Source organism: Artemia franciscana, chromosome 11 (genome assembly GCF_032884065.1).
Source record: "Artemia franciscana chromosome 11, ASM3288406v1, whole genome shotgun sequence".
NCBI classification, from domain to species: Eukaryota; Metazoa; Arthropoda; class Branchiopoda; order Anostraca; family Artemiidae; genus Artemia; species Artemia franciscana.
Genome location: NC_088873.1, coordinates 2,216,431 through 2,238,126, shown reverse-complemented (window position 1 = coordinate 2,238,126; position 21,696 = coordinate 2,216,431). Strand labels below are relative to the sequence as shown.

The following is a 21,696-nucleotide window of genomic DNA, read 5'->3' as shown; positions in this document are numbered from 1 at the left end:
TTCAGCGCTTTTATGCAGCATTGTGCTTTAATATTTTATGGTGACGAGGGCTGTATCCAGGAATTTTTTGGTTGGGGGGGGGGATAACAACATAATTTTTTTTGTGGGGGGGGGCTACAAAAATTTTACCAATTTTGTCTAAAATTTCAGTTTAAATCATGTCATCATATTGAATATATATTTTGCCTACAATTATTTTGTCTTCAGCGCTTTTATGCAGCATTGTGCTTTAATATTTTATGGTGACGAGGGTTGTATCCAGGAATTTTTTGGTTGGGAGGGGGATCACAACATAATTGTTTTTTTTTTGGGGGGGGGACTACAAAAAATGGTCACCTTAAGGGTGACTAAATTTGTCTAAAATTTCAGCTTAAATCATGTCATCATATTGAATATATATTTGGGCTACAATTATTTTGTCTTCAGCGCTTTTATGCAGCATTGTGCTTTAATATTTTATGGTAAAAATTTCAGTTTAAATCATGTCATCATATTGAATATATATTTGGGCTACAATTATTTTGTCTTCAGCGCTTTTATGCAGCATTGTGCTTTAATATTTTATGGTAAAAATTTCAGTTTAAATCATGTCATCATATTGAATATATATTTTGGCTACAATTATTTTGTCTTCAGCGCTTTTATGCAGCATTGTGCTTTAATATTTTATGGTAAAAATTTCAGTTTAAATCATGTCATCATATTGAATATATATTTGGGCTACAATTATTTTGTCTTCAGCGCTTTTATGCAGCATTGTGCTTTAATATTTTATGGTAAAAATTTCAGTTTAAATCATGTCATCATATTGAATATATATTTTGGCTACAATTATTTTGCCTTCAGCGCTTTTATGCAGCATTGTGCTTTAATATTTTATGGTGACGAGAGCTGCATCCAGGAATTTTTTGGTTGGGGGGGGCGGGGGATAACAATATAATTTTTTTTGGGGGGAGGCTACAAAAATTTTACCAATTTTGTCTAAAATTTCAGTTTAAATCATGTCATCATATTGAATATATATTTTGGCTACAATTATTTTGTCTTCAGCGCTTTTATGCAGCATTGTGCTTTAATATTTTATGGTGACGAGGGCTATATCCAGGAATTTTTTGGTTGGGAAGGGGATCACAACATAATTTTTTTTTTTTGGGGGGGGGGCTACAAAAATTGGTCACCTTAAGGGTGACTAATTTTGTCTAAAATTTCAGTTTTAATCATGTCACTATATTGAGTATATATTTTGGCTTCTAAGAAGTATAATGCAGAATATGTGAATAACTTATTATAGTTAAGATAATCAAAATAAAATATTTTTGCTTTTTCATTTATAAGAAGGCTTAAACAGCAAATAATCGTTTGCTTTCATTGTGGTGTAAATTGACATTGCAATATAGAGAATAACAGGGACAAACTATGAACTAACAGAGAAAATTCTTCAGTAAGCTTCGAATTACTATAGTACTTGCCGGGGCTCAGCTGTTTTATCGTATATAAAAAAGTTTGTTTGTTTTTTTATATTAAAGCTCTTAAGCTTTTGCTTAATTTTGGCTATTTCTTTAATTTTTCCTACTTTTATTTTTTCTTTCCTTTTTTTTACTTTTCTTATTAATTCTATTTTTGGAATTTCTTTGGATATCTTCAAAGACCTTAAAATCGTAGTCCTAAGCCTGGGATCTTAAGAAAAGTATACGTGCTGTGCATTATCCGAAAAAGCGTATTAAATTTAATATTATTATTAATTAGTATATTTTGATTTTCTTCGAACCTTGTGATTTTCTGCAAATGAATCTTGGAGTTTTGTTAAATTCTGGTGGTAATCGCGATTAATTTTTGCTTTGGATTTCTATTTAATTACTATTGTTTATTTTTGGTATTTTACTTTAGTATTGATTTACTATTTCCCACTTCTTTTTGTTACTTATTGAACTTTTCACTTATGCTGCTTTGTTTACCAATAGTATTGTGTTGTTTTTTAAATTTTCAAAGCACAAAATAGGGCCATTGACATAAGACCATGAGGCTTCGATTGGGCTGTTCGGTTGAAAGTAGAGGTTCTGTTTTAATCGGCAGTGATATTTGGGTAAATTTTCATATCATCAAGTTTTTGTATCATTTAAAATTTCTATAGTAAATTTTAAAATTTGGGTAAATATTAATCATTGCATGTTCTATCAGAACCAAGAAATTTACACGTGTTCGTGAAAACGGATCCTGTGAGAATTGTCCTTACCTCAGAATTATGTTCCCCGGTTTCATATATTTTAGCATCATAAACAAGGGCGTATTTCTGTGTTTGAAACCTTATTTTGACATTTTGGGCACTTAATGGGCACTTTTTATGGCACTTGGTATTAACCAAGTGACATATAGCAATCGTAAATTCTGTCTGTCTGTCGGTCCTGGTTTTGCTACTTTAGGCACTTCCAGGTAAGCTAGGACGATGAAATTTGGCAGGCGTATCAGGGACCTGACCAGATTAAATTAGAAATAGTCGTTTTCCCTATTTGACCATCTGGGGGGGGGGGTTGACCAATTAGACCAGATCCCGTTAATTTGGAAAAATTGAAAAATTGAAGTATTTTAACTTACGAACGGTTGATCAGATCTTAATGAAATTTGATGTTTGGAAGGATATCGCGTCTCAAGAGCTTTTATTTTAAATCCTGACCGGATCTCGTGACATTGGGCGGGGGGAGTTGGGAGGGGGAAACCTAAAATCTTGGAAAACACTTAGAGTGGAGGGATCGGGATGAAACTTGGTGGGAAAAATAACCACAAGTCCTAGATACACGATTGACATAACCGGAATGGATCCGCTCTCTTTGGGGTAGTTGGGGGGGGGGGGGTGAAGGTAATTCTGAAAAACTAGAAAAATGAGGTATTTTTAACTTACGAACTGATGATCGGATCTCAGTGAAATTTGATATTAGGAGGATATCATGTATCAGAGCTCTTATTTTAAATCCCGATCGGATCTGGTTACATCGGGGGGGATTTGGGAGGGGGAAGCCTAAAATCTTGGAAAACACTTAGAGTGCAGGGATCGGGATGAAACTTGGTGGGAAAAATAAGCACAAGTCCTAGATACATGAATGACATAACTGGAACGGATGTTCTCTCTTTAGGGTAGCTTTTTTTTTTTGGGGGGGGGGGTTAGTTCTGAAAAATTAGAAAAAATGAGGTATTTTTAACTTACGAACGGGTGATCGGATCTCAATGAAATTTGATATTTAGAAGGATATCGTGTCTCAAAGCTCTTATTGTAAATCCCGACCGGATATGGCGACATTGGGGGGAGTTTGGGGTGGGGGAACCTAAAATCACGGAAAACGCTTAGATTGGAGGGATCGAGATGAAACTTAGTGGGAAAAATAAGCAGAAGCCTTATATACGTGATTTACATAATTGGAACGGATCCGATCTATGGGGGGGGGGTAATTCTATGGGGGGGATGACGTATTTTTAACTTAAGAAGGAGTGATCGGATCTTCATGAAACTTCATATTTAGAAGGACCTCGTAACTCAGATCTCTTATTTTAAATCTCAACCGGATCCAGCGTCATTGGGGGTGGGGGCAGTTGGGGAGGGACCGGAAATCTTAGAAAATACTTAAAGCGGAGAGATCAGGATGAAACTGGATGGGAAGAATAAAAACCTGTCTAATATACGTGACTGACATAACCGGATCTGCTATCTTTGGCTCTTATTTTAAATCCCGACCGGATCTGGTGACATTGGGGGGAGTTTGGGGTGGGGGAACCTAAAATCACGGAAAACGCTTAGATTGGAGGGATGGAGATGAACCTTAGTGGGAAAAATAAGCAGAAGTCTTAGATACGTGATTTACATTATTGGAACGGATCCGCTCTATTAGGGGGGGGGGGGGGGTAATTCTGAAAAATTAGAAAAAATGACGTATTTTTAACTTACGAAGGAGTGATCGGATCTTCATGAAACTTCATATTTAGAAGGACCTCGTAACTCAGATCTCTTATTTTAAATCTCAACGGGATCCAGCGTCATTGGGGGGGGCAGTTGGGGAGGGACCGGAAATCTTAGAAAATACTTAAAGCGGGGGACATCAAGATGAAACTGGATGGGAAGAATAAAAACCTGTCTAATATACGTGACTGACATAACCGGATCTGTTATCTTTGGTGGAGTTTGGGGGGGGGGTAATTTTGAAAATTGAGGTATATGTAACTTACGAAAGGGTGACCAGATCTTAATGAAATTTGATATTTAGAAGAATCTTGTGCTTTAAAGATCTAATTTTAAATTCCGACCAGATCCTGGGGGGCTTTGGAGGGAGAAACTGGAATTCTTGGAAAACGCGAAAATTGTGGTATTCTTATCTTACGAATCGGGGATCGGATCTTAATGAAACTTGATATTTAGAAGGACATCGTGACTCAGAGCTCTTATTTTGAATCCTGACCGACATTAAGCCTCTGATTTTCCTTTTAAATCAATCTATTAATTCTTAGAATTTTGTTAGAGCTCATACCTTATGATCTCTTGGCTCTTGGCTTTTCTTGCCTCGTCACAAGTGCCATATGAGCTCTTAGCTCTTGTTTACATTTATTTTACACTTATTGGGCACAATTACTATATTTTACATATTGGGCAGTATATTTTAACATCATAAACAAGGACATATTTCTTTGTGTTTGAAACCATCCTTTGACACTTTGGGCACTTATTGGGCACACTACATTTTTATAGGACACTATATTTTACAATTATTGGGCATAATTACTATGTTTTATATTTTGGGTACTATATTTTTGCATTAAATAATAAGGGCCCATTTCTATGAGTTTTAAACAATACTTTGGTGTTTTGGGCATTTTCCAGTTAAGGGTGTATGGCCCCAAGACTATGTCTAATTACTGACGTCAATTTTTTCATTAGAGTAATAAAGTTGGATAAACTAAAGCAGTAAACTTAATTAGAGATTCAGTCTCCGTGTTCGTTCTACACTTTTCACTTGTGAATAGTTTTCTTATCATAACTGTGATGGTTTCAGACGTAAATTGTGATGGCTTTAAGGATTTTTGTGTTAGCCTACTGTGAAATGGTTTGTTTAAGTTTGAACGGTTTTGCGTAGTGTAAAGAGATTTTACCACTTAGCGTGGAATTCTCTTATGTAGTTTGAAAGCTGCTTAAGACTTATAGTATTTGCAAGACCCCAAATAATAGTATTCTGCGCAATCTCTGCGCGTCTCCTTTTCTTTGAAATTGCCTTCGTTTTTGGCCATATCAATATCAAAGATCCTTTTGATAAAGAAAAAAGGGAAAAAAAAAAGAACTTTGTAGGTTACCAACATTAAGTTTCAGCAGATTTGACCCGGTAACGTAAATATTTAGACATCGTAGATCCATGTTTTTTGGGAACAAGGAAACGTAATTGCATACATTAGCCTATAGCGCTACATTCGTTAAAGCTTCTAAAACTCGTGAATGAAATCTTAGTCCGAGTGGAATTTTGCCGTTGCACCGGTCTTATTGCCTTGCTTACTACGGTTGTTTACTCGAGTCTCTCATATTCATTTGTGGTGATAAATTTTAAAAATTGTTTCAAAGTATTATTTTGGGTCAACAAAATTAGTTGCTAATTTTTACAGAAGCCCCCCCCCCCAAAAAAAAAAAAGAAAAAGGAAATACTGTTCAAATCGAACAAAAAAAAGATTCTCCTCTGCCATGTATTCTTTAATTAAACAAACGGGAATAACTTATCTTGTTTTGTTTTAAATATATAAAAAAAAAAATTAAGAACAAGTAAAGATAGTATTATAGCCAATTATGGCCAGAGAACACGGACCACAAAACATTTGTATAAAATGGCGTTTGTCAGTGTTTTGAACCACCCTGTGGGGTAATTTTTCTTCTTAATTTTTTTCAGTGACTCCTTTCTCATACAAACCTAGTCTTTAGTAAATGTGTTTAATTAAGGTCAAATACAATTCTAAGGGATCCATTTGAAAGCTTCAACAACTTTCTTCGAGGAGTAGTTTCAGTTTAAATTCTTATTATATTGTGACCTGTTTTCTTCTTCAAAAATTATGTATATTGATTGTACCAATAATAAGTTTCCTACTATTGATAACTCGCCCTAGCATCAAGCCGCCCGGTGCAAAAAAAGCTGCGCACGCTCTTCCTCCATCCTCTTGGGCCCAAGGCTTCACTCTTTAACCTCCCCGTCGCTTCATAAAGTTTCTAAAATCCTGTAAAATCTTTCTTATAACCTCTTTGTATTTGACGAAGTCCTACTTTTTCTGCTCTAGCGCTAATTTGAGCCAATCAGATTTTTACAGTTTTTAGATTGGCTGAAAAATTCAACGACAAATTCTTACTGATTTTATTTAGTGGTATCTAAAGCTCGCGTAAAATCTCACCTTGAATAATGGAATCATTCATCCGTAAATAACCAATCATCGTTTATTGTAAATATTGACATATGATTATTTTTTTCAGTATAGCCCTATAAAGTGTGATCAAAGTATTTTTTTTTTTTACACATATTGTTTGACATATCGCCATTCAAATGGGTTCCTATAATGACCCTTAGCCAATTCCTCTAGAATATATCTAGGACATCTACCCAGGCCTTTTGAAGCGCCTAAGCTTTTTATTACCGAGGTTTCTAATATCCTAATCTTAGTTTTGTGATGTCTCTTCTTATTCGTTTTTAACTGCCTGAGTTATTTTGCTTTTTACATGTTCACTGGTTCCAAACACCTAACTAAAGACAGTGATCGTTTTTTCTTTTTTAACGATAAATGCTTATTGGCGTTTAGCCCAAATATTAGCTGTGTTTGCTATGCCACAACCCTGTGTTTGCTATACCCCTGATAGAACTTTGTCCCTCTTAATATTAAAATATCATATTCCTTATTTACACCCGCCCCCCTCGTTCATGCATAGTTATATTTTGGCCTAATTTGATGATAAAATTCACATTCTTTGCTAGATGAGCCTGAATTATACTACCACCGATTACCAAAAGACATCAAAGATTACTTTGTCATTTTAATGGATGCCACTGTGGCCACTGGAGCTGCAGCCATAATGGCTATTCGTGTTCTTCTTGACTTTGACGTTCCGGAAGAAAATATTCTATTGGCGTCCCTTCTAATGGCAGAATCTGGTGAGTCATCCCTTGATACTTTTCTGGGTTGCCGTTGGTCTTTGTTCATAAATGCTTCACCATAAATATTTTACGGTTTTACAAATTTAAAAAATAATTTAATTTTAATTTTTGTGAACTTCCAATTTAACTTGACTGTCTAAAACAAAAATATCCGCTATAAACAAGTTCCGACCAGTTATAAATAACTTCTGTATTAATAATTTATAAATTTTGAATATAATGCCTATATTTAGATATTCATCTTTTAACATTTGTATTTTTGATATTTTGTGTATAGAATGAAATTGTATGAAATTACATAAAGGATAAAAAAATGGATACTGGCATATAAGGTATCAAAATGAAATTTCAGTTGCTAGGTCTTCATTACAGGGACAGGTGACAAGTTTGTTGTCTATCTATGTGGTAGCTGGAATCGAACCCTGTGGTATTGTCAGAGCTCTTAGTTTGGTAAAATATTTGTTGGATCATTTATGTAGTATAAGATAAGATCTGTATTGAAAAATGGCTATCATAAGCCCAAATGGGCTGAATTCGCACTTTAAACGTCAATAAACGAAAAAGAACCAAAAACAAGCAACAACGAAAAGTTATAAACATGTCAATGTCAAATACGTAAAATATGTTGAAAACCAATTAAAACTCATAAAATTAAAAGGTCAATACCGAATCAGCAAAATGTCAAAACAATGAAAACTCGTAAAATTAAAGGTAAATATTTAGTTTCGTTCCAAGTGCTCTAAAGTGCGTATTACTGCATATAGCAAGATTCTGATGATCGCATATTGTTTCTTTGTCATTATTAGAGAAGCGCATCCATTTTTTAGCTTTCTAAAATCTCTCTCTAACGACACTAAAAATGTGTAAGGTGGATTTGCTTACTGGTAACATTACCTATAGAGTGAAGCGTATTAGTCCCTGAGCCCCGCGGGCAGCGGGGCGAGGTTTACATTTTATATTTATTCAAAGAAGAGTGATAAACCTGAAAAAACAAAAAAAACACTCAAAAGAGGTTTATTAAATAAATATAGAATACAGACCTCGCCCTGCTGTCCGCGGGGATCATGGACTAATACGCTTCACTCTATAGGTAATGTTACATGTAAGCAAGCCCACTTTACGCATTTGCCCCTTGGAGGAGGAGGTTCAGCCAGAAATGGATGCGCTTCAAGAATTAGTGTTTCTAAGTGCTCTAAAATAAACATTTACCAAATTAAAAGTGAATAAAATAATAATAATAATAATAATAAATTACTTATGTAACCAAAAAATAGAAAGCTTGAAATTTGTAAAATTAAATTTAAAATTGTTTTAATTATTAATATCAGAGCTAAAGACTGTTACTTTATTCTCAACATTCTTGGGAATTCTAAAACTATTTGGGACTTACTTTAGTCAGTTTAATAATATACCAAACAGTAATTATTTAGTGGTCTCCTTTTTTCTGAAAAATAATTCCTAAAATATGCTTTTATTAACGAAATATCAATAACACGATGAAGCTCTGACGGATACTTTTATCCTTAAGAAAATTGATCCCGCTCTTATTGAGGGTCTTGAAGCGAAGAATAGACTTTGTTTGGTGTTTTAAAGCATAAAGTAATCCCTGTGTCAGGCCCGTACTCAGTTTAAGGGCCTTCATGACTGAACCTTTCACTTCTCCAATATGTCCATATGTTCCAGTATCTCTAATTAACAGATGCTGTTTGGCTTTGACGAACTTCCTTGCTCCCTCGGAATATGTGGTCCTTTTCGTAATATACTCCTGCTTATATGTCTCGTTGGGTGTCATCCTCTTCGTTGGGCTTAGAAATATTTTTTGGTAGTTCTATTTTATTGTTATCGAATCATTTTGTTTTAATTTTACGATACTTCTTAAATTCCTCAATCCCACTCAAGAATTTTGATTTGTAGCATCTGAGAAAAAACAGTTTGTCTGTCTGCAGTAGGTTATAAGTAGCTTAGTCTCATTTAGAAAAACTATGATGTTGGTATATATCAATTAAATATTTAATATATAGAGGTGTTTAGGTATTTAACATTATGCGTTCTGAGTGACCTGCTTTCCACAATTCTCTGTTGTAGTTTCGGTAATTTTTTTCTAAAATATTATATTTTGCATATAATATTGAAAATAGTATATATATATCATATTTTGCTGTATTTTACTAAGATTTATCTAACCTCACTTCTTGGGTAGGGTCGGGATATTTTACAAGTACCAATTTTACTATTCTAAAAATTATATATGGTGCTATTTCTTAAAAACTGCTTACAAACCCAACTTTGCTTAACATAAGCTTAACTTACTTCTGAATGTATCAGCTATACTACAAATTGCAATATCATAATATATGTGGCATAGTTCCCAACAGAAAGGGTAAGAAAAAACTAACTAGAATTGATCTTTTTTTCGGGGGGGGGGGTTTATCATTAGTAATGACAAGCTATAATATGTTGTCCTAAATGTCTATTTCTTTGTATATATCCCTTCTATTGCTTATGCTTAGATAGTGGGATGGGTTGTTTAGGTATTGAATTAAAATCAAATAGTTGTGGACATCAAGTCATGGCTAATTGTAGAAAAAGCCAAGAGAGATAGTCCAATCGAGTTAGAAACAGTTCTGGCATTACCTCCCCTTATTAGGATTGTATAAAAATGGTGTTAGTTCATTTGTTAATAGATATGTCAATGTATTATCCGTCCATGCGTCATTCCTAGGGTAGCAGAACTAAGGTAGGTAGTCATAGAGCCAAGATAGTCATAGAACTGCTTACTAGCAATTTCATAAGAACCAGCTTGATCCATTAATTCATTTACTCGTATTCTTAGAATTTCGTTGGAAGGGGGTGTGGGGGTTGGAAGTGTAGTTTTAGTTAAGGAATTTTCAATAGTAACATTTGTCATGACTGTTCCTTTTTTTGTAGGTATCCATTCTATTGCTTATGCATTCCCGAGAGTTCGAATAGTAACCAGTGCTATAGATCCAGAAATCAATGAAAAATTCTACGTGCTACCTGGTATTGGAAATTTTGGTGATAGGTATTTCGGCACGGAGCCACAGACAGCAACCAAATAGTTTCTTGATTGGCAATGCTGTTTTTAAAATGTTTCACTGAGCTGACAATTGTTTTACGTCGAAATTTTTGTGTTAAGTCTTACTTGACTGTTTACTAACGCCTCTTTATTTGATATTTGTTGTATCTTATAAACAGCGTAAGACTTAAAAATAGATAAATTATGGCTCAAATTTCAGAAAAATCGTATTCTTAGATAAACTGTTTTGAAAATAGTAATGACAACACTGTGTTTAATGTTTGCTGTGCTGCCTAATAGAAATATGAAAAGATAGTTGGCGCCGAGACGGGGCCTTATAGAGCTCAGCCTTTTCTTTTCTCACATAAAAATGTTTTTGTAATCGCTTTTTGATCTGCCTTAAGAATATTTATTTAAGAATGTTTTATTGCCAATATATTGCCAAAAGAATATATTGCCAAAAACTTGTTGGTGTGAGAAACGAAAAAATTGAATCCCGTTATTGAATAGTGAAATAAACGAGTGTTGGTTAGCAGGGCTGTATTCAGGATTTTTGTTCGGAGGAGGGAGGTGTAACTCTTTCGGGGGAGGGGTACTAAAAAATTCTTTAAAAAACGCATAGAAATTTGTTCCTATGTATTTTTTTGTGTTTTTACGAGTTGAATTTTTTTTTTTGGGGGGGGGGGTCAAACCCCCTGACCCCTCCTTTTCTGGATACGGCTTTATTGGTTAGTATCTCTTTAAGATCTGTGTGAGTTTTGTAAGCTAGTTTTATCTTGTCTCATTTCAGTTATAAGTTTAATTTAGTGTTAATTAATGACATTTCAACCTAGAAATAATTAATACAACTTTTAAACTGAGATATAAATTTAAGAAAATAAGAATGCGAACTTCCAATTTTGTTTCATATATTCTTTGTTTAGCAAGACTTGTGGTGACAACAGCAAAACTTGTATGCTGTTATTGTTGGCAATTATCGTCGAAAAATCAGCCTACTAATAAAAAATAGTTATTATAGTTATTTAGGTTAGATTTTGGGTGATTGTTTCTCCTAAGAGTTTTTTTGCTTGCTGCAATGACTAAACTGGCTGCTGGCTGCATGCGGCAACAGTGCGCAATTTGTCAATTGGTTCTGGTGAATGATACTTTCTTTCCGTCTTTTGCTACTCTGGTCTCTGGTGGTTTGAGATTCTAGTATATTCATGCTTGAAAATAGTATGTTCATATTATGACATAGTTCTAGTATGCTCATAGTTGAATTTCGTCAATAGGTTTTGATGAATGCTAGTTTCTTTTTGTCACTCTGTTCTCTGCAGGTTTAGGACTGGTATGTTCTTGTATGAACATAGTATGTTCACAGTATGAATTACGCCAATAGTTTTCGATGAATACTGTTCTCTATTCGTCTTTTGTCACCATGTTGTCTCCAGGTTTTGGATTTTAGTATGTTTAATAATATAAACATTTGTGAATGTTGTCTGTGGGTTCTGATGAATGATTTTTTTTTTGTCTCTTCCCATTCTGTTTTCTGCAAGTTTACGGTTCTTGTGCATTCATACGGTTCGTGTGTGAGCATAGAATATTCATAGTATGATCATAATTTTGATATGTTGGTTGTATTGTCATATACGAATTTTGTTAATAATTTTTGGATGATTGCTGGTTTCTCTCCATCTTTTGAAGGTTACAGTTTGTTTTCTGTAGGTTTGGCATGTAAATGTGCTCACTTATGAAGATACTATGCTCATATATGAACACAATATCTTCATATATGAATTTCGGTAGCTATATATATTCATATATTTCCATGTTTCGGTAGCTATGGTTTGTTTTCTGCAGGTTTGGGATTCCAAAATAAGTTGTTACTCTTTTCATGTATAAATTTGGTCAATAGATTTGGATGAATGCTGTGTTCTTTCTATAAAAGTTTGTTTTCTCTAGCTTTGGGATGTAATTGTGTTCACGCATGAGCAAATTATGCTCATACATGAACATAGTATCTGCATATATGATTTCGCTTATAGCTTTTGATGAATATTCTTTCTATGTTTTGGAAGTTCTGGTTTGTTTTCTGCAGGTTTGGGTTTCCAATTTATCTACGTATAAAACATATCATGCTCATACATGAATACAGTAAGTCTATACTATCTTCATGTATAAATGTGGTGAATAGGCTTCGATGAATGTTGTTTTCTTTCTATATTTTCGAGATTGTAGTTTGTTTTCGGTAGATTTGGGATGTAAATGTGTTCACTTATGAACATATGCTCATACATGAATGAACATGTAGATGAAAATATTATGTTCTTACATAGTATGCTCATACATGAACATAATTATGCTCAAAAATTGTGTGTACATACTTTGGTTTTGATAGAGAACAGTTGCTGTGTTTCCGTACAGTGTTATTAACACTATCCAAAGACCAATGTGTTTTGAAGTGGTTTTAGTCAACATTAACTACTATTTTTTTAGTATGATTTATATTTTATTTATAACTAGCTGTTGGGGTGGGGCTTCGCGCCACCCCAACACCTAGTTGGTGGGGCGCTTCGCGCCCCCCCAAGCCCCCCCCCCGCGCGCGTAAGTCGTTACGCGCCATATTAGTTACGCGCCATTGTAGCTGTGTCCCTGTGTCCCACCTGTGAATAGAGATAGATATAAATATATATTTTTAACTACGTAAAACATGCGAATATACAACATTCTTCGCTGTCCCATTGTCTGTGCATATAAATAGCATTTATATTCCCTGTGTCCCGGTCGTCATTTGTGTCCTGGTGTCCCAGTTTGTAATTTCTCTTTGAGTGTCCCGGTCGTCATTTATATTCCCTGTGCCCCAGTGTCCCGGTCGTCATTTGTGTCCCGGTGTCCCGGTCTGTAATTTCTATTCAAACAATCCCTGTGTCTCAGTCGTCAATTATATATCCCGCCTTTGCCCCCGGCGTCCCCGTTGTAGTTGTGTCCCTGTGTCCCGGTCGTCATTTATATTCCCGGTCGTGATTTGTGTCCGGGTGTCCCAGTCTGTAATTTTTCTTTGAGGTTCCCGGTCGTCATTTATATTCCCTCTGTGTCGGTCGTCATTTGTGTCCCGGTCTGTAATTTATCTTTGAGTGTTTTTTCTTTTTAGTTTTTTTTTAGTTTTTTACATTTTTTCAGTTTTTTTTTTTCTTCTTTACTTTTCAGCGTCACTATGAAGTACATATCGCCGAACCTTTGTTTTTTAACTTAAATCTGGTAGGCATTGATGACCTTATCCAAGTCAAAATCCCAAACCCAATCATCATCGCTATCATTTTCAGTTTTGATATGTTTTGACTCTCGCTTTCCAGGTGGATTTTCATCTAGCTGCGCGGTTTTGCGTTCTTTAGCCGCAAGCCTGTTTTCTTGCTGTTCTTGTGATTCCTCGGCACGCTTTCTTTTCTTACTTTCTCTATCAGCTGCAAGCCTGTTTTCTTGCTGTTCTTGTGATTCCTCGGCACACTTTCTTTTCTTACTTTCTCTATCAGCAGCAAGTTTTTTGGCATAGACTCTTTGAGCAGCTTCCTCGGCTGTTGCCATTGTAGGTTCTTCAGTCATTTTACAATTAAACATTTTTCCGTGAACGCATGTCTTAAATATCTTTAATGACGTCACCGTCATAGCAAAAATGACGACAACTAACTTCATGACGTCAGTCGACACAGAAACATGACGTCACCTGACAGACAGACAGACACACAGACAGACAACTTATTTTTATATATATAGATATATATATGTTACCGTGAATATCCGCATATTGATGAATGTCGACATTCGCCGGTGAATGTCCGACATACCTTTTTTTCTCTTTGGAGTTACTCAGCATTGCCAGTCAACTTTTTAAGGTTTGATGATGATTAGTTAAGTTCGATTCGGTTAGGTTTGGTTAAGTGAGGCTAGGTTAGCTTATCTTAGATTTTTACCCATTTCTGGAATGTATAATCAAATTTTACCTAAACTAACTTTTACATTTACCATGTTTACTTGCACAAGACTGAAAAAGCTGACTCGCATAGCTAATGGAATCCAAGCAGAGAAAAAAAAAAGTAATTTCATGCGTTTACCAGTGAATGTCAACATTAACCAGATTTAGGATTTTCATGTTACATATATATATATATATATATATATATATATATATATATATATATATATGCATTTGTTTTTTTTTGTGTTCATAACCACTGAAGAGTATAAAGAAAGTTCACACCATCTTAGGAAGAACTAGTAGCGAAATATCTCCAGTTTCCAAATATCAATGTAACGGATAGTGAAGGTCATAAACAACTGAAGAAGGTAAAGAAACTCCTAAATGTCTTAGGAAAGATGTAGAGCTGATTAGCTCCAGTTTGTAACTAATAATGCAGCGGAGAATGGAGGGCTTGGCCCACTAAAGAAAATAGAGGAACTTCTAAACCTCTCGAGAAGAACATGGGAGTAGCTAAGTAGCTCCAATTTCATTAAACTAATTAATGGGAGATTTGAGAGGTCATGACCTGCTGAAAAAGATGACTAAATTTCTAAGCTTCTGAGGAAATATTAGTAGATGGGTAGCTCCAATTTCTAATTTTTAATGTAAGGGAGAATAAGAGGTCATGACCTGATAAGAAAGCAGAGAAAATTTCTGACGTCTTGAGAACCAAGTAAGATGAGAGAAAATTGATTAAATAATTTGTTAGGGCTTGCCTCTGGGGAGCTTGTGATTAAAACAGGTTCCCACATATCACACGAATTTCAGGTGACAGGTGGTCCTGGTGGTCCAAGACCAGCTGATCCAGATGCTCCATGTGGAAAGTGTCTTGTCCAACTTTAAATACAAGTAATGCTGGCTTTTCTTTTAATTATAACTCAATGTGTGAATAAAAAACAAATTTCATGTAACTTTTTTATAGTTGTCATAGCTGGTATGTTTAACACAGGCTCCGACCAAATTAGTAATTCTAGTCAAGAATCTCACACTAGCGTAACCGTACATTAAGTAATCCCTCAGACATACTTAATATATATAAGGTGTGCACCTTTTAATTATTATGGGGATGAGAGAGAGATATACGATACTTGAAAAATACTTTGAAAATACTTGTTAAAAAAGCTATTTACCAACTCAGTACATTGTATGGTCAAAGAAATAATAAAAACAGAATATGCAAATGCAGACAGTCGTAAAGTCTGTCAATTTTGCTGACATGTTTTTTTTCGCAAATTTATTACAGCTGTACTTGAAAATTTGAACGCACTTAAAAGTACGTTCTTAAAGAATTTTTATTATTTTATTATTAGGATTTTTATTAGCAGTTAAACTTCGTAAGAGAGTGAACAACAAGCTAGCCTTTCGAAACCGTTTAGAGTGAATAATCGCATCTTGAAGGTGACCGCAATCTTGTAATGAGTATGACCACTTCGTACTGATCGATTAATTAATAAGTAGCATTAGAATATAGTAAAATAATTTGTATATAAATGTAATGCAAATAAAATATATAAGATATATATAAAATCTTAAATAAAAATATATACATTCAAGGGTGCAGTTAAGTTTCTAACTGGCAAATGCTTTCTTTTGCTTAAAATAAATATGGTCCATCTATAGCGCTCCATCCCCTCCCCTAGGAAAATCCATGTCCTAAGCTTGTGAAAAAGTAGGGGTGGTTACCAAAATCCATCCAATCGGTTGAGGGGGGTTTCAGAGAGTATTTCTGCAAGAAAAGCATCTTATTTTTAGATTGTTTTACGATTTTGTAGTGATAATGGTAAATAAAGTTGTCGTATTTGGAACAATGGTGGAAACGAATCGAAACCAAACCCGAGCTATATGGCTCTGTAGTTCTTTTGCTTATTGAGCTTTAACAATTAGGTTTTTCCTTGGGATTAGGAAAAAATACTGTAAATCTTGTTTTGCAGAGAGTCTGACGCTCCCACGATGGGTCAAGTGAAAGGGTGATATTTGGACAAAGGGGTTAAGGTTCAACATTTAAACAAAGAGTCGTATTTGCTGATCGAAAATATCGATGATTTTCAAGATTGTCATCTCTTCACCGATACGGTATTTGTAGTATGTCATATGAGTCAAAAATATGCCTAGTCCAAAATTGCTGCTTAATTATTTGACAAATATTATCAGATTAAGACGTATAAAGGTCAATTTGTAGTAAGAATAGGGTGAAAAAACAAATCAGTCCTAACCGACGAATGGAGGTGTTACCCCTAATTTAAAGACTATGTGTAATGTATAATTTTTAGAATTTGGACCTCGACCTTCGGACCTAGGAATATTATTGGTTGGGAGGGGTTGCTGCAACATTAAAAGAAATAATTTGAAAATCTGAACAGGAGCTGCCTAGAGATTTGGGAACATTTAGAAAGGGTGTCCCTTGTGAGGGGGATTGACTTTGGAGGCAGTATCTCTGAGTTTCGTATCACTTCCGTCATTGCTATTAGGGACAGGTAATCTTCAATGGGAAATAGAACACTGCAGGATCTATTCTCTTATTAATTTTAGTGCTTGTATGATATACGCCCTACCCCATAATCTTCTAATATGTTTCTCTTACACTCGATCTTAATAAAATATACCAAAGTATGATAAAAAATGTTTTAGAAAAAAATTGGGTTATATAGTTGCACATTAGGGGGGGGGTAGAGTATAGCGGGTCTGCATGCCTAATATACACGACTGTTCAGTTTGCCTCTTTACCAGGACATTTTTACATATGGACAGAGTGAAGTGAAAGAACACTATCAAGAATCTCCTAAATATGGGACAGGCCTCAAAAACAAAAAAAAATAATTTTTTCGGCTGCAATTTCCTTGCAGGGGAGGGGTGCTTCGAGTCAATCTTCGGGTAGTCCTTCGCTTTTGTGCGCATATTTATTGAATAAGTGCTTCTAATTTCTATTATATATATTTATGGCATATTTATAATACAGTTTTATCTTGTCTATCGTCTTTTTAATTTATTAATTTCGTATTTATTGTTTCTTTAATCTTCTTTTTATTAAATTCTTTCTTCTTGTTTTAAGACAAGGCTGGGTGCTAACCAGGATAACTGGTGACAATTTTAGTCAATTTCTAGTTCCTAATTTTGACCACAAATCAGTACTATTCTGTGTCTCATTAGTTTTTTTTGTATGTATTGGGAAATAGAGTTGTCAAATGGAAAAGCAGAGGTAGGTTTAGGGGAGGGACAGAGGGGCACTTACCCCGAGCGTAGAAATTTTAGGGGTGCAAAATTTCAAACAAATAATCTACAGGTTATAGTGATTTTGTTTTGTTATTTTAATTTTATTAATAAAGTAGAATGCATAGATAATAAATGAAAATAAGTAATAAATTATTAATTAAAAAATTGAAATAACTGAAATATTACATGAAATAGTAACAATTAAATAAATTAAATAAAAAATTAAGTTATTAATTAATTGACAAACTGAAAATAATTTATTTTAGAAATACAAATTTTGTTAAGATTTGGCCTAAAAATTTATGGGAAACAGTGGAAGGGGGAAATTAAGATTTTGCCCTGAGTGGAGGAGAGGCCAGAGCTGCCACTCTTTTTAGATTATTTGGCTCTCCACTATAAATCCTGAAAAATATATTTTCTTGGCTTTTCTACTAAAAATAGCGTTTTTTGGTGTCATCATTAAAAAAAAAAATAAAAAAAAAAATTACTCACCCCCTTCCGCCCTAGAATCCGCCCTACCAAATTTTGCCCCCTCTCTCCACTACAGTTTCTTGAATTGTTGCCGCAGATTTTAAGTGATAAGTTTTATGTGATATAAGTCTTTTTACTGATAATCAGTCATTTGGGTCATTTTTGCGGCGTCACTGAATTCAGGTGTACCCCTCTGCATAAATGTGTTTTGTTGTATTTCAAAATAGCAGAATATATATTTATGAAGTAGATTAGATAGTAAGATAACTATTGCCAAAATGAAATAGATAACATGTATTAAATAATAGTCTGATAATGGAGATATATCGAATAAAAAAAAAAAAAAAATAGATAGCAGGACTACAGTGAAGCACAGGATCTGCCTTGTGACTCACCAACCATTTGGTCATTTATTTATTCATTTAAATTTATTTATTCATTTATTTATTCATTTAAAATTTCGTAGGAACACAGGAGAACCAGTCAGGTTTTAAAAAGGGTGAAGTTTGTTGGCTGCCTTCTGACATAAGCTTATGGATGTCACATATGTAAACGAATCCAATCATTGTACACATTTTCCACGTAATCATTTTAAAATAATCTTACTTTTACCACCGTTATATTACCAGTATTATTATACCACTAATATATTAAATTAAATTCCCAAAATCTCAAAATAATCTCTTTTTTCCTCTTTGGTTGAACAAACACCCATTAAAATAACTATTAGTGATAATAGTCTATTTGACAAACAAACAAAGAAACCCGCAAACAATATCAATAAGCAGCACACCAAAAGTGTTGCTTGCGAGGGTGTGCTCCCCATTCCCATCGATTTTGGAAAAATAATCAAAACTCCCTTCCCTATATTTTGAAAAGAAGTTTGAGTCTTCATTGGGAAAAATAAAAAAGCAACAAGAATTGCCTTCCAAGATCAAAAAAATATTTTTAAGTCCCCTATCCCCTTTCATTTTCGAGAACGCTTTTTATTTGACGGCTCTTGAGAATGTTGTTTTGTCATTTTAAGTTTATTTCAACTTTACTAAAAATAAAAATAATCTATTGATTGTAAGCCGTGTAAATTTTGAATTTTAGGGATGCACGTAAAACAGATTTCTTTTATTTGAGTCTCAAGATTTTTTGTTACTGTGTTTCAGTCACAATTGATAAACCTTTGGTCTTTGCAATTTCATTTTTTATAAATTTTTTTTTTTTACTTTTCGTTTTTTTAAAGCAGCATTCAGTAATGACGCTTGCAATTGCTCTCGGCACTCGGATTTGAACTTTTGCCATTTTTTTATAGCTTAAATGTTACTCCAAGTTGTAAAATGAATAAAAAAAAGTTTTTTTTTATAATCCGGAGAGTAGTAAAATGGATCCACATCGAAATTAACAATTGCTTTTTAAACAGAATAAACAGATTTAACATACTGACTATATATATTTTCTCTGTATTTGTTAGTATTTACTCTATAGTCTTAGTTTGGTTGTTAGGTGGGACTGGAGTTGTTTGCATGCTACTAGGAATTTAATCATACTTTGTTGCTAGAATTAAATCAACAAATTTATAGGTAAAAAGTTTTACAATGGAGTGTTTGTGGAAAGTCTGAAACTTTGATGGAATGTCTCTATGCAAGCCCTGAAACCCTATTCGAAATAAACTGGGTATATTAATTCAATTACTGATTGGAAGGGGGAAAAGCATGCGTTTCCTTGTTTAATTATATGTTTAAAAACATGTATTAATGGCTGTAGTTCTAAAGATACTATAATCAAAAATGGAAGTTAAGCAAAGGGGTATTTTCGGAATTTAAATCAATTTTTCTTTTCTGCGTTAATGTCAATAATAAAGCTAAATTTAATTGAATGTTCTAGGGTATTACCTCTTGAAATTGGAATTGCAGTTGAGTAAGCGATAGTCAGTTAACAGAAAACGTCATTTGTTGTGTATAAGACTAGTAGAAACAAGCTGGATAGTAATGCAGCTAACTAAATTGTACAGTTACTGGTTTCCATCATCTTTGCAAGGATTTAACCAACTAAATAAATAATTTGCAATCTTATGTTATTATTTTTAATAGATACTAAAAAGTTAGAAAAAGTATAGAAAAAGTTGTTTAATAAATATTAAAAAAAGAGTGATAACAACTATTATCCTAATAAGTCAGTCCAATTACCAGGGATATACTCTATAGGTATACTTGTACCTGTAATAACTATATCCATCTAAGGCATAGTGACCATAATAGCCATATCTACTCCCTGACCCTTCTGAAGCCTCTTTAACTGAAGCTTACACTTCGGAGGGATCTCTTTTACCTCTGTAACTGTGAAGATATCCAAACGACTGATTAGTGTAGTTTAAGGGTAGTGACCATAATAGTCATGTCTACTTTCTGCATCTAAGTTTCGTCGACCAGAGCTGCTACTTCAGATGTGTTTCTTATGCCTCTGTGCCCGTGGGATATTCAAAAGACACGTTAATGGGTATTTTTTGGATTCAGCTCTTCAGCCTATACAGCAGCCGCACCAATACCAGAGGCGGACTGGGAGTGAAAAGCTAAGGGGACATTTGGGTTAAGTGTCCCTACTTATGGCCCTTCTTATAGAAGGAATTGGATTTTTTCTTTGTTTTGCATTTAATTGGAAAGAGCCCTGAACAATGAGTGGAAATTGCGCTCCATGTCATTCGCGCCGAAATTTACACCTCCAGACAAATTAGTATTACCCAAGTAGGCCAGTAGGAAGAGGGTAGATACTTCTAATCTTTTTTATGCCAGATCTCCCTGATGTTCGGCTGGATTCGATGTTGCTCAGGTCTTCACACAAAGGGAGAGTAGCATTGAATTATCAGCTGTGTAAAATTTTCAGCTTACGTCCTGCACAATAGAAATCTAGGCCAAAGAACATTGACGGTATTTTTCCTCTTCAGAAGGATGTTTAATACCACCGAGAATTTTTCAAATTTCCATCGCAACACAAAATATATATTTTTGTCAGATACAAAGCAAAATAACTGGACTAAAAGAGGAAAGAACTACTGCGCTGACAAAAGTGATGTTAAAGTCTTCGATTTCTTTTAAAGTCTTCTAAAACATCTTCAAACTGCACTGAATCAAGCAGATCCCGCTCATATGACATCAACATGAAGGCCTCCATGAGATCATCTGATATTTTAGTTCCTAATCTTTTCTTATTGAGCTTCAGTTTTCTGAAGCTCAGTTTTCACAGCTGACTTGAGAAAGGAAAAGCGTCAGCAGATATTCGAAGGCCAGAAAAGCTGACGTGTAAGTTGATGGGCACAGATTAAGCCTTAATAGTAGCCGATACGCGTAAATTATCCTGTTGATGTGCAAACTGCTGGGAGTTGAATCTCCACATCAGCCCCTCGACATTCAGCTCCAAGTTCAAGTCCATCCAAATATTCTGCACAAGGCTCATCCCGGCTATTTTTACGACTCGTGCTAATAATTTTGTCGTAAACTGAGGCATAGCTTTTCAGCTCTGAAAAGGTCATCATGAGAAACCATCTCTGCAACGTTTTGAAGGGTCGACTCCGGAATTTCACCTTGACGCACAAGACTGAACATGGTGGGCTGCAAGAAATAAACGTTGGAAATACGTTGTTTGTTGACTTCAAAGCGTTCTTTCGGGCTGATTGTTATTAGGTCAATTACTAACCTGAACACTTCGATTCGAAATCACTCTTCCGGATTCTCAGAGTGAGAATCTTATACCGTTTCTCTCAGCATGCACTTTTTTTTGGCAACGCGACAAGCTGGTAGCTTTGAGCTAATTTCAAGGTTCAATGAAATGGTCTCTAGAAG

General features: G+C 34.6%; 1 protein-coding gene across 1 annotated transcript in view; it reads left to right on the top strand.

Annotated features, from left to right (window-relative positions):
* The window catches only part of LOC136032676 (uridine-cytidine kinase-like 1), a 79,737-nt gene extending 61,619 nt beyond the window's left edge, over window positions 1–18,118 (top strand). Inside the window, exons 10-11 of the mRNA XM_065712969.1 lie at window positions 6,978–7,154; window positions 10,086–18,118. Of these exons, the coding sequence (XP_065569041.1) occupies window positions 6,978–7,154; window positions 10,086–10,237 (329 nt within the window). The 3' untranslated portion in view covers window positions 10,238–18,118. The remainder of the gene's footprint in view (window positions 1–6,977; window positions 7,155–10,085) is intronic.
* Window positions 18,119–21,696: the final 3,578 nt, after the last annotated feature.